The 17493-nt window shown below is 39.7% G+C and overlaps 1 protein-coding gene across 7 annotated transcripts in view; it reads left to right on the top strand.

Annotated features, from left to right (window-relative positions):
• The window catches only part of SPATS2L (spermatogenesis associated serine rich 2 like), a 126078-nt gene that overhangs the window by 44112 nt on the left and 64473 nt on the right, over positions 1–17493 (top strand). For 5 of the 7 annotated variants that reach the window (XM_075070031.1, XM_075070032.1, XM_075070028.1 and 2 more), the window contains one exon: positions 15415–15476. The exons of 1 other annotated variant lie outside the window; for it this stretch is intronic. In XM_075070031.1, the coding sequence (XP_074926132.1) occupies positions 15438–15476 (39 nt within the window). In that variant the 5' untranslated portion in view covers positions 15415–15437. Of the gene's footprint in view, positions 1–13029; positions 13138–15414; positions 15477–17493 lie in introns of all 7 variants that reach the window. One more of the 7 variants, XM_075070030.1, reaches the window with a different exon arrangement.

Genomic DNA, 17493 nt, shown 5'->3' with positions numbered 1-17493 from the left:
AAGGGACATTGCACCTGGCCTTTTCGATTTATTGGCCTGTTAGGTCAATTAGAGTTTAAACATGGAAGAACTTCTGCTCATCTGAGGCCTAAACAGGGAGACTGTATATCCTTATTGCCTTTTACCTTTTAAGTTACTTAGGATTATCCTTAGTGACACCAACATAGGTGTTGTGCATAATTTTATACGAACAAAATATCTCTGTGTGTGTGTTTATATATATGTATTTGTAGTATTCTGAATTGTATAGGGAAACGTGTACTTTTACTATATTGTGTGCCAGCTTCTGCATTCAAGTAAATGGTTGCAACAAATGACTGCAGGATCTGGCCTTGCGCCTGTGCTGTGTTTCACATTTCTTGTACCATAGATTTAAAATAAATAAATACTAATATGGCAAGAATAATGGCCAAAATTCTGCCCTAAAAGAGTCTGAAAGGTTGCAGAAACATAAGAGTGAGAATTTGAACTGACATATTTACAATTAAACGTGAAAAGAGAATTAGCTTCTAATTCCAGGTATTTGTACAAATAATAAATACATAAGCCACCTTTGTTTTTATGCCAATTGCACAAATGCAAGATGAATAATGACTGTGTGTTGCCATTTTTATTATTGCAAATGCAAACATATATTTTGCATTCTCCTGAGGTTGACTGTTCTCATGAGATTCTGCCCTAGTGAGATAAAAGCTCCCGAGAATGATTTTTATTGATTTATTAAAGCAGAGCATCATCTCTGATATTTTTAAGGTCGAGTAGTGCTTTCTGTTTAGAGGTTGACTCTTCTAAGTGCTTTTAAATTCACATGCTTACTCAGATTGTCTTGAAAATATGTGCCTCACAGGAGTCGTGTCTAGTGTTAGTGGTCCAAATTTGAGGTCATTTGAAAAATGGGTTCCTGAGACACAGCAGCTTCTTATACTGTTGTTATTTGTGCAGAGCTGGGCCACATAGCATGGCTCTAATTCTTCTCCAATGGACTTCAGACGCTCAACATTTATCTCAGCTAGTGCAGGGTACCCACTGGCCCATTGAGAAAGTAATATTGAAAAAATTATTAAAGAAAGAGTATAGCTCTCCAAAGAGATTGAAATGTGCATGTGAAACAAGACTAGATAAGAGGGTTTGCAAACAGTCCATTGTAGCAATAAGTATACACTGCAGTCAGAGGTGTCATTGCAGTTCAGGTAGACATGCTCTTGCTAGTTTTAATCTAGTTAGCACAGCCAAAAATAGCAGGGAATATGCAGTGATCTGGGTTTCAATGTGGGGTGTACTGGCCCTGATTATATACTGGTGTTGCTAATCTGCCCTGGAGCTCTCACTGCAGCTGTGCTAGATAGATTAAAGCTGTTGCAGGTGTGTCTACCCCTGCGTGATCACACCTTCCATTGCACTGGAGACATACCTAGTAACTGGATAGCTCAAGAGGACAAGGCGTGGTCATGGAGCCTGAGCTACCTCCATGTATTGTAAATTTTAACCTTACCCTTGGCAGAAATCTGTGCGTGAGCTTCAAGTCTATTGTTACTATCCTCTAGTAAGTACATAGATATGCATTTTTTTTACTTTTGGGAAATGTGCCCTGCTAATTTGTACAGCTAATTTATTAGGGACCCGAACTTTTTTTCTGAAAGGTGATAAATTACACATGCTCTGTGCAGATATATGAGCAGGGTGGATTTGGTTTAATCAAACTGATTTAAATCACTAGTCAGGAAGACTTGATTTCATCATAGATTTCTACATAAAAGTGCATTCTTGTTGGTTATTATAACCTTAATGCATATTTTTCACAACTCGGAGATAGATGTAGGTTTCATTTTTGGAAGGTACACAGTATACATTTTTAAAGTGATTTATTTTGAAACTTTTCAGATTAGTTTAACAGCTATATCAGAAAATGAATAATTGTTTGGTTATTTCATTTACCAAAGGTAATTGAAGCAGATATTTATGAAGTCATTGGGAGGCAAACTATCTCCAGTTCAACAGGTTAATCATTAATATTTGGAGGATTTTCTTGCCATGCTGTATTAGAGAACATCACCAGACAGACATTTAAATTGTTTTATTTAACTAAAACAACAATGCTGTGTATTCTGGATTGTCTTCTTCAACAGCAAACACATAATATTTTAAGAAAACAAGCGTATGAATTTTTGGATTTAGGTTTGTTTTGTTAATTGTTTTTAACTAAAATATTTAAATGAAATTTAAAAAAAAAATTAAATTGACTATGTCAGCCAGGTCAACATGAGAAACTTAAAATATTGGCTTCTGCAGCTAACGCAGTCATCTTCACCTTCATTTTCCTGTTTGTTCATAATCTAGAAAAGAAAAACAAGCTTTCCTGCTTTTTCAGGTCTCAAACGATTTCTCAATTTGGCGTGAATTAGTCCAAAGGAAGAAAATATTCTTTCTGCACCGGCAGAAGAAGCTACTGCTGTTAAAAGTGAGATTATGACTTCAACAATCTCTGAATCCAAGTGCTTAAGTGACTTCCACCAGTTCACTGGTGTGACTTTCTTTAAAATATCTTCAGCAAACATATATTTCTTGAATGGTTCACTCTTAGCTCTGAAGTTTATTATAGTTGGCATTATTGAGGGATGATTGCTGGATGTCCATGTCATAACCTCCTCTTCTTCAACAGTTAAGGTTTGACCCTGGTACCGAGTATTGAGAATATTTGCAAGAAAATGAGCTGAAGATAGTGCTTGTCCTATTCATTTTTTAATGCTTGTAATTTAACTCTGTCATTGCCTATTTCTCTTTTTAAGATCTCACTCAGTTCCTTCCAAATTTCAACAGCATCAGCAATAAAACAGCTATTTCCCTGAATTTTGTTCAAGGCTACAGAAATAGGCTTCAGGGTACTCAGCATGTTTTCAACATTTCTCATAAGTCCAATGTGGAGAACTTTGGCTGTGACCATGCCATCTATTTTTTCACAATTTTGTTCACAAACTGTCATCAGATTAGGCCAGTTCTTGATATAATGCTCAAAACAGTCCACTTCTGAATTCCATCACTTGTTTTGTAGGAGAGTTAGTTTGGTTCCTCCCACTATTTTCAGAGCAACTGCTGAAAAGTGGTTGTTATGGAAGTATTTTGCAATTTCAGCATTAGCCTTTATTTCTGGAATACTGAAGTCTTTGGCTAGGAGGTGCATCAAATGAGCACTGCAACCATATGTTATTAGTTTGGGACTCTCTTCATTCTCTTCTAAATAATTTCTTCTCATCTCGGATACGTTTGCAGCATTGTCTGTGACCAAGCTGCTTACTAGACATTCAAATTTTTTTTTCACAGTTTGTTATAACTTTTACTGCTTCTTCTTGTAAGTATTCTGCTGTGTGCGCCTTTCCTGATGTATCAGTTGTTTCTGTAAGGAAGTCATTCCCTTCTTTTGTCACGCAAGCACGTACAACAGGATCATTGTGGACACTGATCCATCCATCAAGACTCAGGTTAACAATTTCACCCTCTAGACCTTTTGCACACTGCTTAATTTCTCTTTCATACACTTTATCCAGCAATTTGCCTGTGACATCGGCTCTATTGGGTAGACAGTATCCTGGTCTTAATGACTGAACCTTGTTAATGAAGTGTGGGTTCTCAGTCATACAGAAAGGAGAGTTTGTTGCATAAACAAACCAGGCAATTTTTTCATCAATTACCACTTCTTGTAATCTGCTGGTTCTCATCACAAACTTATCTATGGTTGTTTCTGGACGATGGAGATTTTTTTTTTTCTTTTTGCTACAGGTGATGTACTGTGGCTATGTGACATACATGATGTGACTGAAACACTATCATTGGCAGATAACTCTGAAACTATAGAAAATGGTGGTGATCTTGAAGGTGGATAGTCTTCAGAATCCTGTATGTTGAGGATGGATTCTCCTAAACAAAATAAGTCAATGCAGTTATTTAATTATTATTACCATACTGCTTCATTTGTTTACTTATTGCTGTCACTGACACTTAGTCTACTTTATCAGGTGAATTGTAAAGGAAAGAATCTGCCTATTCTCAGCTATTTATTTTTTATCACAACTACATTTTTTGCTCAAACATGAGAATTCAAGAATAGTCCAGAAGGAAGACAGGAAGTCCTGAAGGAAGAAGTATGAAATAAAACAGTTTACCAAGCTGAAGATCCTGTATGTTCAAACATGTTTTTTTCATCATCTTCAAGGCAGCTTCCTCCTGAGAAGGAACACTTCTCATGATGTTTCATTTGGGCAACCAGGCCTTGCATTTCTTTGTTGCACTGTTTGCATTTTGCATGCATGCTTTTACCCACAGATAGAGGAACTTCATTAAAATATTCCCAAACTGGGTCTCTTTTATGGCCTGCTGCCGTTATAGGTTTTCCCTTCTAGTGAGACAATGGTATGGTAGATCTCAAATCAATGAAGCCTACACTCAGAAAGACCTCAAGACTTCTGGAATATGCTGCTCAAACAGTTTCGCTTTTGTTTCTACTGCCTGTCCCTCCCTTCTCGAATTTATGTCCAGAGTTCTTTTCCTTGTCCAAATCTATTCCCCCCCAACAATCTTCTATTCATTGAACTTTTTGAAACTTTGCACTTTTAGAGAAAGATAAGGGATTGACTCTGTAAACAAATTTGCAGAGGGAAAGTAGGGTTGAGGTCTGTTATTTCTCACTTCTATATATTATTTATTTATTTTAAAACATTTTTGCTAACAAGCATGTTATCTCTGGAGAGAGAAATCCACAGTTTGAGAACTGCAAAACTAAGCATCTCTGGTGGTATCTTCTAGATTGAGCACTGAGTCCCATTGGGTAGATAGAAAGATTAACCTAAATAATCCATACAGTAGCCCCTGGAACCCTATAAGATTGGGTCTCTAATCCCTGAACTATTAGAACTCATTCGCAAAACTTCTCTTAAACATTATATGAATATATTGTCTCATACTGTAGAATTAGAATTTATAATCTCTATTCCATGATGCAATATCTTTGAGCTATAATGTATCTTAATTAAAACTATCTTTTAGATAGGTTTTTTCCTCAGAAAGCATTGTATCAAAAAAATCTGATCTGCATGCAACAAGGTTCTGTTTTGGTCCATCTCTCATTGGTAAGATAGTACGTTTAGGATATGTAAATTACAGTCACATACGGGTCAGCGTTTAGATCTGGACATGAAGGGATAATTTTGTTTTGAGTTATTTAAACAAAACAGAGGAGGGGAACTGAGGAGTGATCCCCTGTATCATTTTGAAATAGGTGCATTTGACTGCATTTTATAAGATTTTTGATAAATTTCTAAACAAAGATTTGATACAAGAAAATGTACCAAAAGCCCACATTCGTATTTATTTGGAATTCTGTATCAGTTTGGCAGATACCTCGCGAAGATAATGTCTATGGAAATTATGCATGTGAACTGAAGGCCTTATATTTCTAACTCTGCTGCCTTTTGTCATTACCTAAAACATATGGTAGACTACAGAGAAGACAGTCTAATACAATACACCTGGCACAGATAGCAAACTCATTTAAAAAGGGAATCTGATTTTGTAGAGGAAGTAGGCATGCAGAAGAAGTGAGCACAGTCCAGCCACTGCAATCTCATTAGATGTTTAGTACATTGTGTCCTGTATTTTGAAGCTGGCTCTGAAACTATTTACTTTGGTTTCCTGTACATTGTGTGCCAGGCTCTCCTAGCAGCAGCATTTTGACTGAGTAACTTGGAAATGATTAAATGACTCTTAGTGAAAGTACACTTCAGTCCTTCATCGATATACTAGATGAACGCATTCTGAATAATAAAACTGCAAAGACTGCACTCTGCAGTGAATGGTGAAAGTCTGCACAAGCAACAGCTCTGACTTTCAGTGGTTGTACAGTCACATTTGGTAGGACTGAAGAATGGATTTATTGCACTGCTGTTGATAAACTTGTTACCTACTGCCAGTTGTCTTTGTAAGAGATACTGCAGTAATAGATTATCAGACTTTTAAAAGGGAAAAGTAGGACAGCAGTCTGATATTGTTATTGAAGGACCAGGGAGGGGGATGGCAGCGAGAGAGTTATCCTGGGTGGCATCCAGCTGTGGGAGGTGCCTTGTCACAGGACGTGCAAAAGAAATTTGCTGGAAGAAAGAGGGGGTTAGGCTAACACAGAATGCAGCAGATGCCTGAGGGCATGTCTAGATGCAGGCACTCAGGAGAGACAAATCATATCAAATAATGTTTGAAATCAGGGCACATAAATTCATAGATTCCAGGGCCAGAAGGGACCACTGTGACCAGCTAGTCTGATCGCCTGTATACCACAGGCCATAGAACTTCCCCCAAATAATTCCTAGAGCACATAATCTTGGTTTACAAATTGTCCGTGATGGAGATTCCACCACAGCCTTTGGTAAATTGTTCCATTGGTTAATTACGCTCTCCATTAAAAATGTATGCCTTATTTCCTGTCTGACTTTGTCTAGCTTCACCTTTCAGACATTGAATCATGTTATACCTTTCTCTGTTAGACTGAAGAGCCCATTAGTAAATATTTGTTCCCCATGTAGATACTTATAGACTGTAATCAGGTTGTCCCTTAACCTTTCTGTTAAGCTGAATAGCTTGATCTCTTTGAGTCTATCACTGGAAGGCAAGTTTTCCAATCTTTTAATCATTCTCATGGCTCTTATCTGAACTCTCTCCAAGTTATCAGCATGCTTCTGGAATTCTGGACACCAGAACTGGACACAGTGTTCCAGAAGTGGTCACACCAGTGCCAAATACAAAGGTAAAATAACCTCTCTGCTACTACTTAAGAGTCACCTGTTTATGCATCCCAGGATCACATTAGCTGCTTTGGCCATCGCCAAATTCAAGCATGTTAAACAACCATCTGGATGCTTTTGTTCAGGAGTAAAGTGGCCTTAGTTCACTGTAATTTAGAATTAAGTTACAGCAAACAAATGCTGCTTTATTCCTAAATGAGAGCGAGCATCCAGAAGGCAGTTTGTGACAAACTGCTGTAGATACCCAGAGCTGTGAGACACTGTGTTGCGCCTCTCTGCCTCGGCAAGTGGGAGCTTTGCTGCTGTGTGTGAAAACTCTCTGACACACCAGCTTGTCTGCCTTGCCAGCAAACTTAGCGCGCTCTCAGCCCAAACCTTGCCTAGCAGGTAACAATCAATGAACTCCAGCCCACGAGTTCCTCAGAGATGTCTCTCTGCAATGCACAGCCCCTGTCACCATACATTCACAAAAGCTAGCGTGTTTGCTCTCCTTTAAAGAGACAGAAACAGCAGCTTCTGGTGTTAATCAGTTCAATCAAAGCACTGGGTTGGTTTAGATAAGAAATAAAACAAGTTTATTTAACCAAAGAGAGATTTTACGTGAGTTCAAGTGTAAGGGATAAAGATAGGTAGCTAGAGATAAAGGATTCCAAATAAACAAAAGTAAAATATGCTTTATAATGGCTAAGACTTAACAAGCTACAGTCTTTGTTCTCGGTTCCTCACCAATCTTTCTTTTCCAGCAATGGCTGTCTAGCTCTTAGCCAGAATCCTCACAGAGACCAAGACGCTGACTATCCTTGTCTCCTCAGTCGAAGGATAACTTAGGAGCTTGATGCCCTTCTGTTTATAGTGCAGTAAACCTTTGAAATGTATTCTTCTGAAATGCATCCCAGATAAAGTTTATTTTTCCTTGTGGATATTGACATCATTCTGTCTGGAGTAGATTCCATGCTGTCTTCTCCCATGCTGGTGATTTTTACGATGCAAATTATCTTTTCCTGCAACTTCCAATGCTAATGAATAGTCCATTGAATATAGCCACACCTGGTTTGAGGTGTTGGCCTCTTTCCTTTGTCTGGAGAAAACTTGTTCATCAGTTCCCCCAGCATGCCTGGTTTAAACACATTTTAACTATAATTTCAGCATATCTGCATGATCCTTTGCGGGTTGACCATATGTGACAGGGCGTACCTACCCTGCATCCAGCCCCAAGAGGGTTAACTCTGCTTTGCAGGCTGAGGAAGCCCCACCCCTCCGCCTCTGCTGGGCTTGCTCAGTCTGGAGGCAGCATATAAAAGGTAGCAGCCCAGCTCAGTCTGGGCAGGCTGCTGGAGGGGAAGGTTGCAGGCTGTGAGCTCTCTCCAGGGAGTTGCTACAGGCTCCGACTGCGGGACCACAGCTCGCAGAGTGCCAGACAGACTCCAGGCTGCCCAATGAGCCCCGAGAAGGGGCTTCACCGGCAGGAGCCTGGCCATTTGAGGGCCCCAGAGCCTCAGAGGAACCAGGGATCTTTGACAAGGGAAAAGGGTCAGAAGCAGCCCAGGGGACTTTAACTTTTTCACGGTGAATAAACTGGGGAACCAGTCAGTGTGTTTTGGGAGGATCCCTCTGACTTGGTGATGAGCACCTCCACCACCAATAGGACCCTTGGCTGGAACTCAGAGAAGCAGGGAGGGTCTGAGTCCCCCTGAGTGGTGCCCCACTCTCCCAATGGGCCAGCAGGCCATGCAATCCCACAGAGGTGGGCTACTATGCTGACTCGGGCCATTGGACCACACTGCCCTGGGTAGAAGGGCCGTTTACTGACTCTGGCCATTGGGCCACACTGCTCCATATAGGAGAGCCGTTTGCTGGCTCTGGCCCATGGCCCACACAGCCCCGTGTAGAAGGGCCGGTGACTGACTCTGACCCTTGGGCACATTGCTCTGAGTGGAAGGGCCGTCTACTTACTGGCCATTGGGCCATGCTGCGCTGTGCAGAAGGGCCTCATTGACACCAGCCACTAGGCCAAACTACCACGGCCATACTAAAAGTCATTAGTATAAGAACTAACTGGCTGCAGTACAGCCTTTTCCCTTCTTTTGTACCACACGTGATCTGATACCCTGTGGCAGGGTGTACCTACTCCGCAACACCATACATACATCACACAAGAATATTATTGTTCAGTGAGTTATTTGTTTTCTAGTCACATATTACATGATGCCTTTTAGCTACAGATTACAACAATAGTAAGTTTGAATACATTGAGCTGATCAGGCCAGCTGAAACTTGTGTTAGATACCAGGGAGTCTCTTGCTTTCTGGCATAGGGATGCTTTTAGGGTCAAAGGGTTTAATACATTTTAATTTCTGTGTATTTACTTCTCACTTTTAATTGATTCACCTTAGCTCTCCTGAGTGCCCCAGGGTAGAAATGCCCTGAGAAAGGGAGTGGATTAGTGGTGGGGACATGCAAGGGTTTGATAATTGGAAAAGGGAGTTAAACTAGGAACTCCTGTCATTCAGGAGATAAAGGGGGACCTGCGTGCTCAAAAAGAGGCCTGTTTGGGGACATGTGTCACTGGGCAGAAGAGGAAGTGTGTTTGCAACTGGGAGGTCAGTTTGAGGGAGCTTGTTTTAGAATCATAAAACTAGAAATGGGAAAACCTGCAGTATTAGATCATTGTGCCCATTGTATTTTCAGCTGCATAATCCAGTTTTAAATGACCCAAACAGTGGTGCATCCGCCACATCCCTTTGGAAGATAGCCATACTCTAATCACGCCCGTTGTCCAGATGTTTTTAAGCTGAGAAATTACAACAATCGTGTGTCTGACAAGATCCATTCTTTATAAACTCCTGTAGCATATAGATCATAGTTCCTTTACTCTCTATGGGTGTTTGCCTTTTTTTTTTTTCTTTTACTATTAGTGCTGGGACTGAAGTTTCAGTTTACTAGAGAGTAATTGCCAAGTTTTTGCAATGGAGGTGGCATGCTGTAGGGGGCTTCTCATTCTCCCAGAGATGCAGGCAGGCATCACAGAACTGCCCAATGTGGAAGTGTCACCCACAATGCGTGATGTTTGGTATCTTTACCTAGACCTGCCCCGTTGGAGTGCTCTATGATTTGGAAATCCCCAAAAGGTATTACACTTGTGCAGTTTAATTAGAAGGCCAGCAGGCACATGGTGCACCACTGAGGCTGAACACAGGACAGTTTGGCCTGAGTTCCTTTAAGACAGAGAGAGAAAATGGCTACAAGGGCAGGAGGAGCTGTCAGCCAATGATATTGAAGCTGGGTGGAAAAACTTGTTTCAATATAATTGGCTATGCCAATGGGACCACTGCACTGGGGCAGAAGTGGGCTGGTTTTGTTTACTGGTATGTCCAGCCAGCATATGCAGTAGCTGTGTGTTAAGTTTTAGAGATAAAATCAAACACATAAGCAACCACTTTTGTTCATATCTGAACAATACTTTTTTTTTAAATTTTCAAAATGAAAACCTTTCGGTTTAAGAGAAAAATGTTTAAAATAACAGAACCCCCAAAGCTACAAATCACAAAAGAATGAGAACATTGGTGTGTGGAAATGGGGCCATATAGAAAAAATTATTCCAAATAAAATAGCAGAATTGAACAAAAATTAATGCTAATGAGGTTTTCCTTTTTTGCATTTCTTGTATTAGCTAGGATCTGTTTATATTGGTTTTAGCTATAGTGTTCATTTTCTTTCGTTGGTGTTTAATTCCACTGTACTGATAGGCTGAAGGGGGTTCAGAACGTTTTGTCAAAATAATGATCCGTAATCCATAAATCTTTACTAGTACTCAAATGCAGAACTATGCATGCCATGAGCTTTGCTTTGTACTGGGATTTACTTTGTGTGTATATGTATTTAATAAAGATAAGTTCCTCTCCTATCTATTTGTCTTAAGAGTTTTATACTGCTGGCCATCACAGCAGAATCCAAACTCTTTCCACATGAAATAGATGGACAGTAATTAAAGTCCCTAGCGGATTTTATGAAGTCTCTTACTCTTCTCCCTTTAGGGGTTACAGAAGACTTTGGTTGGTGCGAAGTCGTGTTTGTTTGTTTGTTTCATAGGGGAGGGAAGGAATGAAGGGCATGGCTTTGAAGGGCATACTGGTTAGGGCTGGAAAAGCTTTATCAAATAGGAAGGCTTTGAAGCATTTCCTGAAGTGTGTCTCCTGCAGTTGTCGTTTTCATTGTGTGATTATTGTATTAAAATGCTCCATTTTACAAGGCTAGAATTTGAAAGTGTGCAACAGGTATAGAAATACTATAGCCACCTGCCATCTTACTCCATATATTTAAGGGCATGATACGAGAAGTGACTGAGAGCATTTTTCTGTTTCAGGAAATGTGTTTGGAAACCAGTATTGGATGGTAATGACCTGCTTAAATAAGAGATGGAAAGAACGGAAGAGAATTTTCTTTCTTTCTTTCTTTTTTTTTCTTTCTTTCTAATAGAAGAGGTATAGCTAAACGTACAGTGACATTTCAGAACCAGAAATGTGAGTGAGAGATGCTGTAAAGAGGCAAAGCATTTACACTGACATTGAGGCTGAAAAGCTTTTCCATCATGCTTTTTGTACTGCATGTTTAGTGTATTTAATATTCAGTGCTTGCATTAATTCAAACAATATACTTTTTTACTGCAGAAAAATCTTTACTAAAGGTCTTGCTGCAACTGTGTTTCTTTTGTGCTGTCACTGGTAATTAAAGCAACACCCTCAACTAGTTTTAGCCCCAAAATTTAGGGCCAGTTCTGCTGCCCTTGCTCTACAAGAAGCAGCACTGGGATCAATGAGATCACTTGTATAGTATGGTGCTTCTGGATAATAGGCTATTGGAATCGAGCCTTTGGAATTTAGACCTCATCCTGCAGCCCCTACGCAAGCAAAATCTCCTTTGCATTCAGTGGAAACTTTTCTTTCAAGAGGACTATACGAGGACTCCTCTCCCCCACACACACTTTTTTTTTCCCCACACAAAGGGTTTACAGAATCTTGTGGGCCTAATTCTGAGCCTTCAGGCAAAGCCAAAGTACAAAAGTTTTGCCTATAGGAACTATGAGAGAGATGGGGTAAATGGAATCTTCTCTCTAGTCTGCACATACCCGGGCCACATACATAGCTAGCAGGCTACACGGCTATAGCTGAAAGCAATGAGCAGCAGCAAACATGGTACAGTACTCCTCGCATGTGCAAGTTTGCGGCCAAGTGGATCTGTGCTGCATTGCCTTGTCCAGATGTCTAGCACACTATATTTCCTCCTTCCGTGGTGAGCTGTGGAATTTGCAGCAAAGAGATCCATGGAAGTGAAATCTTCCAAAATGTTTGAAGGGTGTGTCTTTTGCTCCTTCTGTACCTTGCCTATTTTTCATTACTTTTGGCCTTTCCACAGCCACCTAGTACAGCTCAATTTTTGGCCCAATATAAATAAAATTTGCTTATGCAATGTTGCAATTCTTATGTTCTTTTCTTACTGCCCCAGCTACTGAAGACGTGATTATATCTGGCCTTACTTTTTCACTAAAAAAAAAAAAAGTTACTAGCTCTCTGGGTTGTGGAGAAAAGCTTGAAAATGTGAATCCTAAAGGCCCCAAAACTAAGAAGCAAATGAAAAGATCCCCATTTTAAAAAACCTCATGATTTTTAAACCCATGTCATAATTTTGGGGACCCCAACTCATGATGATATTTGAATGCTTGGAGTTGGAAACACTACTTACCAAAAAAAAAAGGGGGGGTATTTTGATGTAAATGTTGTTGTGCTATGTTGTAAACTCACAATAACACTGGAGTAGGACTGGAGATCCAGAAAATGAAACTGACTAAAGTAAAGTGAAACCAACCTGTCTGTTTCAATTGTCTGAGCTGAGTGAAATGCAAAAATAAGCAAAAGGCACAAATAGTGAAACATAAATTAGATTTTTTTTCAACTTCTTACAGCCATAGGCCCCAATCCAGCAAAGAATACACTTGTGCTTAACTTTAAATATATAAGTAATGAGGATTACTCCTATACTCACAATTAAGTATAAGTGTTTGATGGATCAGGCCCCTACTAATCTGTTTTTTCCAATTCAGTTTTATTAGTCATTAGAAAAAATTACAAACAAGGACTCCAAGGATCCTGCAAAAACTAGGTGTGTGTGTAAATTTACATATCTGAGAAGTTCTATTAATTTCAGTAGGCCTATTCACAGGCATAAAGTTAGTTGTCTTTTCTTGCAGAATTGGGACTGAGGCAATTTTTCAATGTCTGGAATCACAAAGTTATCACATACAAAAATATCTGTCAGCTAAATAAATCAAACCATTCTACAAAAAAGTTTTACTATCGTAAGTAGCTATTAATAAAATGAATAAAGAATATTTTTTAAAAATCCATGAATTTTATAGTATATTTTCCCTTTAAAATATATCATTCCTATTTCACTTATGTAACAAATAATACTAAATGGACAAATCTCTCATACATGTTATTTCAGCTATTTGTCTCTGGAGAGAGTGAATGAAAAATACTTCAAACTCAATTTTAGTATCTTCATTTTGACAGCTGTAATATGCATATTAATGAAAAGTGTGAAGTGCAGAAGAATGATTCCACTTGTAAAAATCAGTATTATAATAGTTCATGTTTTTTTTTAAAAAAAAAATCCTCTTTTCAGGGCATGTTAGTTTTGTATGGCTTGCTATGCCTTTTTGAAGTAACTTGCAATTGTAAAATAGCTCAGCATCACATCTGTCAGTGGACATTGATAGTCATAGTAATACCTGAAACACACAGCAAAGGGGACTGGGGGGACTAGCTGGGTGCTGTATTAAGTTTTCATAGCTAGTTTAAAATTGAGTTGGAGCATTGCAACAAAGAACAAATATTGGATATGTAATTTAGCAAATTGAATCAGCTAATTTAATTTCTTTAATTTTAAAAGTATTGTATAGCTCACATATTTGAAGCAGTATAAACAGAAAGAGGTGTTTAAAGAGAAAGTAAATAAAAAGAACTAGAACTGTCAAGTGATTAAAAAATTAATCACGATTAATTGTGCAATTAATCGCACTGTTAATAATAGAATACCATTTATTTAAATATTTTTGGATATTTTCTACATTTTCAAATATATGGATTTCAATTATAACACAGAATACAAAGTGTACAGTGCTCACTTTATATTTATTTTTATTACAAACATTTGCACTGTAAAAACAAAAGAAATAGGATTTTTCAATTCACCTAATACAAGTACTGTAGTCCAATCACTTTATCATGAAAGTTGAACTTACAAATGTAGAATTAAAGTTTTACATTGTTTTATTTTTGAATGCAGTTTTTTTTTGTACATAGAGCCTAAAAGTCCACACAGTCCTATTTCTTGTCCAGCCAATCATTCAGACAAACAAGTTTGTTTACATTCGCAGGAGATAATGCTGCCCGCCTCTTGTTCACAGTGTCATCTGAAAGTGAGAACAGACATTCTTCTTCGAGTGATTGTTCACATCCATTACACATTAGGTGTGCGTGCACCGCGTGCATGGACGTCGGAAACTGTCCCCGTAGTGGCTCCTGTCAGGCCGGCAGGGAGACCCCCGCCAGAATGGCTCCTCATGCTGGTGCATATATACCCCTGCTGACCCGACCCCTCTTCAGTTCCTTCTTGCCGGAGACTCCGACAGAGGGGAAGGAGGGAGGGAAGTGTAATGGACATGAACAACACATCTCGAAGAACAATATTTACGAAAAAGTAGGTAACTGTTTTTTCTTCGAGTGATTGTTCAAGTCCATTACACATTAGGTGACTCACAAGCTTACCATAGGAGGAGGGTAGGAGTCATGGAACAATTGATTGAAGCACAACCCTGCCGACTGCCGCGCCCTCTCTGGCCTGATGATGGACTGCGTAGGGGGCTGTGAAAGTGTGCACCGACGACCAGGTGACTGCTTTACAGATCTCCTGGAGCAGAACCTGTGCCAGGAAAGCTGCTGAGGACGCCTGAGTCCTAGTCGAGCTCATAGCACATGCGGATGCAGTCCACAATCCACGATGATATCCGTTGTGCCAAGACAGGAAGGCCTTTCATTCCTTCCGCAATGGCGACAAACAACTGTGTCGACTTGCGGAAAGGTCTAGTCCGCTCCAGATAGAATACTAGTGCCCTATGAACATCCAGAGTATGCAGGCTACAGTGACTTGGGTGTGTGTGCGGTTTGGGAAAGAATACTGGGAAACAAATGTGCTGCCCCATATGAAATTGCGAGATTATTTTAGGGAGGAATTTAGGATGTGGCCTAAGTTGTACTTTGTCCTTATAAAAAAATGTATAAGAGGGCTCCGAGGTGAGGGCCCTTAGCTCGGACACCTTCCTTGCGGACGTAATGGCCACCAAAAACGCCACCTTCCAGGAGAGGTGAGTGAAAGAGCAAGTGTGTGTGTGATCGTTCAGGAAGCCTTAAGACCTACCCAGTTCCCCATCCTGCTCATGGGATGTCATTGAGACTGCTCACCTGCTTAAAGTTAGGCTCATGCGTAAGTCTTTGCAGGCTCTGCACTCTAGTGAGAAGTCGTCACTCAACCTGTAAATTAATCTTTTTCTTACTGTTTCTCCTCTTGACAGAGATTATTCTCATCTGAATAGACATGGCAGAAATCAGTTCTCCTGCAAATATCAAGGAAAAGGTAGGCTCGAATAATTCATACAGTGCAATCTGTACAATCCTAAACTATATTTACATACGTATTGATCCCCTGATCTTGCACATACCTATTCAACATGCTTAACTTTACCATAAATTGACTTCATGCATAAAGGTAAGCACACACACAAGTGTTTGTAGGGTCAAGTCTGAATGTTGGCTGAAGAAAAATATCTTTATTTTTCTGTGAGAAAACAAAATTTGTCATTTATATTTCTGTTATTCCCCTACATGACATTACACACTTAGAAACTCCCTTACTGACACATAACGGGATACCATTCCCTTGAAAATCATGTTTCTGTTTTAAAGTGATGTTCCTACTGTAGTTACAGCCAATATCTAAAGTTACAATAATTGAAAAGTTAGCAAACAAAATGTTTTTTCTATTTGTCAGTTTGTGCATTTGACAGTGCGTGTATGAATGTCAATTTCACTGTTTCTCCTGCTTAGTGGTAGATCCTCACTAGCCCTGCACCCCTTTGTAAGGGACCAAGGGCCATAAGGCACATCATTACTCTCTTGCATGGGTCATCTGTACACGTGTTGCAGCACTGCAAGGGAAGCAGGTTCTGAGCTGTTACTCACATCCCCCCTCCACCAGAAATGGGGAGGAAGAGGCAGGGCTGGATAGAGTCCTGTCTCTGCTCCCCACAGTGTGCGATGGGTGGAAATGGTGTATGCTGTGCCTGGTATAAACTCAGCACAGGACACTTCCTACATGTAGCACAGAGAAGACCAGAAGACAGTCTGTGACCTCTTCCCACAGGTCAGTCATAAAGTGAGGATCTAGCCCAAAGTCAGTCAGTTTCTTTTTCCCTGAGAAGGACTTAGCCAATACCAATAGGAAAGCAGGAAAAAAATACAGAATTTTTTTTAAATGCTATAACAGAAACTAGATTTTTTTGAAAGTCATCAGTTTAAAAAAGTTCAGATTGGCAGTGCCCCTTTAATATCAGAATATTTTTGTGGGATGCTATTTGGAAAAGTGAGGTGGAGCTTTAAATTGGGGAAGTGCAGAAAGGGTCAAATTGTGGCCTGATTTATACCCCGTGTGTAGTTTCATTAAGACACAGGTTCAAGTCAGGAGTAAGTGCATGTTAAAGTCAGTAGTGTCCATTGCTGTCAAGTAAATACTCCAGGCATATACAGGTGACTTCAGGTATACAGGTAAATAGAGGTGTCAGGGATAGCAGCATTACGTCTCTTCCCTTCACAGGAATTGCACAAGGTATAAAGAAGGGCAGAGCTTGGCTCAAACAGTAGTTTGAATAAACTTTATTCCCCAGAATAAAGGGGACAATGCAGCAATGAAAAATACACACAAGCCCTATCATGTCATGAGATGCAGCTATGGCCCATTGCATACCCTTCAGGGTGGTGAGAATGTGAAGTCACTCTCTTATCCTTGAGGTTGCCAAAGGAAAGAGAGAAAATATAAATTTGAGAGTTTGGATTCCTGGATGAGCGTTTTTTTCCCAGCTGATGTAAAATGATTTGTTTAGCATAGGAAAAGTTTGTCCTAGGTTCAGTTCTGCAATTCAACAATTTGGTTGAACCAGCAATAGGAAAAAATGATTTGACACTAGAAATGCATGGAACCAAAGTACTGTAAATGCAGCTCTCCCACAAAGTGGTAGAGAGTTCAGGAGTAATAAAAACTGTGTAACAGAGAGACGAAATAGGAATCTGGGGCAAGTAATCATCTGTTTAGGTATATGGCCATTTTATCTCAGCATTCATAAATCGAGTAATCAGCATTTCATTCAAGTAATACACATTACTTGCAGGTAACTTAGGCCAGGTCTACACTGCGACTTTAAATCGGTTTAATGGCCGATATACCGATTTAACGCTGTATCCGTTCACACGACGTCATCATTAATATCGACCGATAAACGGCCTTAAGCGATTCGACCGTATCTCCAAACGAAGGAGTAGCGCTAAATCGATAGGATAACCTCGGATTAGGGTGTGTGGACGAAATCGTCGTAGAGCAA

The sequence above is a fragment of the Chelonoidis abingdonii genome, chromosome 10 (genome assembly GCF_003597395.2).
Source record: "Chelonoidis abingdonii isolate Lonesome George chromosome 10, CheloAbing_2.0, whole genome shotgun sequence".
In the NCBI taxonomy this organism is placed as follows: Eukaryota; Metazoa; Chordata; order Testudines; family Testudinidae; genus Chelonoidis; species Chelonoidis abingdonii.
Note: the sequence above shows the minus strand (reverse complement) of the source record. Positions and strands in the feature narration are given on the sequence as shown.